The 2339-nt window shown below is 41.2% G+C and overlaps 1 protein-coding gene across 1 annotated transcript in view; it reads right to left on the bottom strand.

Moving 5' to 3' along the window:
- Positions 1–609: 609 nt before the first annotated feature.
- The window catches only part of KLHL31 (kelch like family member 31), a 16440-nt gene continuing 14710 nt past the window's right edge, over positions 610–2339 (bottom strand). Inside the window, exons 4-5 of the mRNA XM_015563569.1 lie at positions 1142–1259; positions 610–1011 (exon numbers count right to left, since the gene is read on the bottom strand). Coding sequence (XP_015419055.1) covers positions 913–1011; positions 1142–1259 — 217 coding nt within the window. The 3' untranslated portion in view covers positions 610–912. The remainder of the gene's footprint in view (positions 1012–1141; positions 1260–2339) is intronic.

Genomic DNA, 2339 nt, shown 5'->3' on the forward strand with positions numbered 1-2339 from the left:
GGCTCCCAAGATACTTGCAATTCCTTTAATAGGGAGTATGGCTTAAAGTGCAAATACTTCTAGGCGAAAGGACAAGTGATTCAAATTTACGCTAGAAACTAAATGACTAAAATCCAAAATAAAAATTTATTTTACCAATGATGCTGCAAGGATAAAAGATGCTCTATGTTTGTGCATTGGGATTTAAGAGCTCAGTGATTTAACTGGCTCCACACACTAGCTTCTCACACAGCTTTGCTTTCGGCCTGGGTGGATAAGAAGTCAAGGGACCTGCTCTGCACTTGGGGGAGCTCCTCGTGCTCTGTGTGGGGTGAAGAAACAGCCCAGTGTTTTTTTTAATTATGAATAATGTCTTGTACTTAACTTAGTGTTTTAGCTTTTACCAGAGTGTTACCATTAAATACACAGAGACTGAACTTTTCATGAGGGGCAAGGATATAAAATTGTTCCACAAAGTGTACTATATGAACCACTTTTCACAGTTCGAATAAAATATTTTAAATATAAATATTGTAACTCTAGCAACAGCCTATCTACACAAGGTGGGAGAGGATGGGATTAATGAAAACCCAGTTATATTTCCATACAGGTCATGTTTTACCATCACAACCGCTATACGTTTGGGAAACATGCCACGGGGAAGAGTGCCTACAACGACTCTGTCTGCCCCCCAGTGGCCGCTGGAGTAAATTCTATTTTTCTTTGTTGGCAATGGCCCAGAATTTTGCTTTAAAGAAAAAAAAAAGGAGGTAGATCATGTCATACCAGGAATTAAAACCATCAAGACGTATGCCTCGATATATCTTAAAATACGATCGTTGCAGTAAATGTTACATATTTTCCTTTGCGCTAACTCAAAGGTTAACCACGAATAAAGAGTTGTTCTTGCCGCGCCTCCGCATCTTCCTGGCGTCAGATACTGACTGGCACGGAGGACACCGAGCTGGCTCGGGATTCCCGGGTCACGTGGTTGGGCATCGAGAGGGTGCAGCAGGACACGCCCACGGTGGCCTATAAATGTATTATATTTTTAATTAAAAAATCAGGAGGACTGCTATAAAATGAGAAACAATGGCATTTACCAACAAGACAACCCACTCCTCCTATTATGGCCAAATCCAAGAATTCCAGATGTTTCCACGTCGTCCTCCGTCCACTCGTTGAGCTCGGGGTGGAAGCACTGGATGCACTTCTTGTACTTCTTCTGGCCCTCGTTCCAGCCGCCCACCAGGTAGGCGCGGCCGAGCAGCGCGGAGTAAATGTTTTATATTTTTAATTAAAAAATCAGAAACAATGGCATTAATGAGAAACAATGGCATTTACCAACAGGACAACCCACTCCTGTTATGGCCAAATCCAAGAATTCCAGATGTTTCCATTTTCATCTATGTAAAAGAGTGGGCAAAATCAAATTATTGTTATTGGCTTCTATAACCTTCAGGGTATATAAGCTTGAAGTTAATGATTCTTAAGGACATAGTTTTATTTGGTGTTCTTCCTGGAGCAAACATTAGGTTCAAGGTTGCTTTTCATCATCTTGGTATAGCGTGAGAGTAAGGCTCCCAAGATACTTGCAATTCCTTTAATAGGGAGCATGGCTTAAAGTGCAAATACTTCTAGGTGAAAGGACAAGTGATTAAATTTATGCTAGAAACTAAATGACTAGCATCAGTTCCTTCTTCCAGAGCAGACTTGTATGGTGGAAATACCCTGGGGCTTGAGGCATGCAGGAAGAAGGGCTCAGGGATAAACCAAGGGCATCACCTTGACAGCCCAGGGTGGAATCCCCTTACTTTCCAGTCAGACTCTGCTATAAGCTTTAGGACGTTGTCGTGGGATGCCTTTCAACATCCTTCACTCAGTCATGGCCAGGAAAAGAAACTGCACTGAAATATGGAATTAAACCTTAAGTCTTTATGGAGTTCCATTTTACAATAAAACCTACCAAAGACTATTTTCCGCTTCCTACAGAAAGAGAGGGGGAAATAAACTTGTACATGAAGTCACTTACTCACATAAGTGTCATCATAAGTAATAAGTACTTAAGCAAAGAGGGAACTTCTCAAATGTGGGTGTAACCGCTATACCTTTGGGAAACATACCACTGGGAAGAGTGCCTACAACGACTCTGTCTGCCCTCTAGTGGCCGCTGGTGTAAATTCTATTTTTCTTTGTTGGCAATGGCCCAGAATTTTGCTTTAAAGAAAAAAAAAAGGAGGTAGATCATGTCATACCAGGAATTAAAACCATCAAGACGTATGCCTCGATATATCTTAAAATACGATCGTTGCAGTAAATGTTACATATTTTCCTTAGCGCTAACTCAAAGGTTAACCACA

Source organism: Myotis davidii, unplaced genomic scaffold (genome assembly GCF_000327345.1).
Source record: "Myotis davidii unplaced genomic scaffold, ASM32734v1 scaffold1497, whole genome shotgun sequence".
NCBI lineage: Eukaryota > Metazoa > Chordata > Mammalia > Chiroptera > Vespertilionidae > Myotis > Myotis davidii.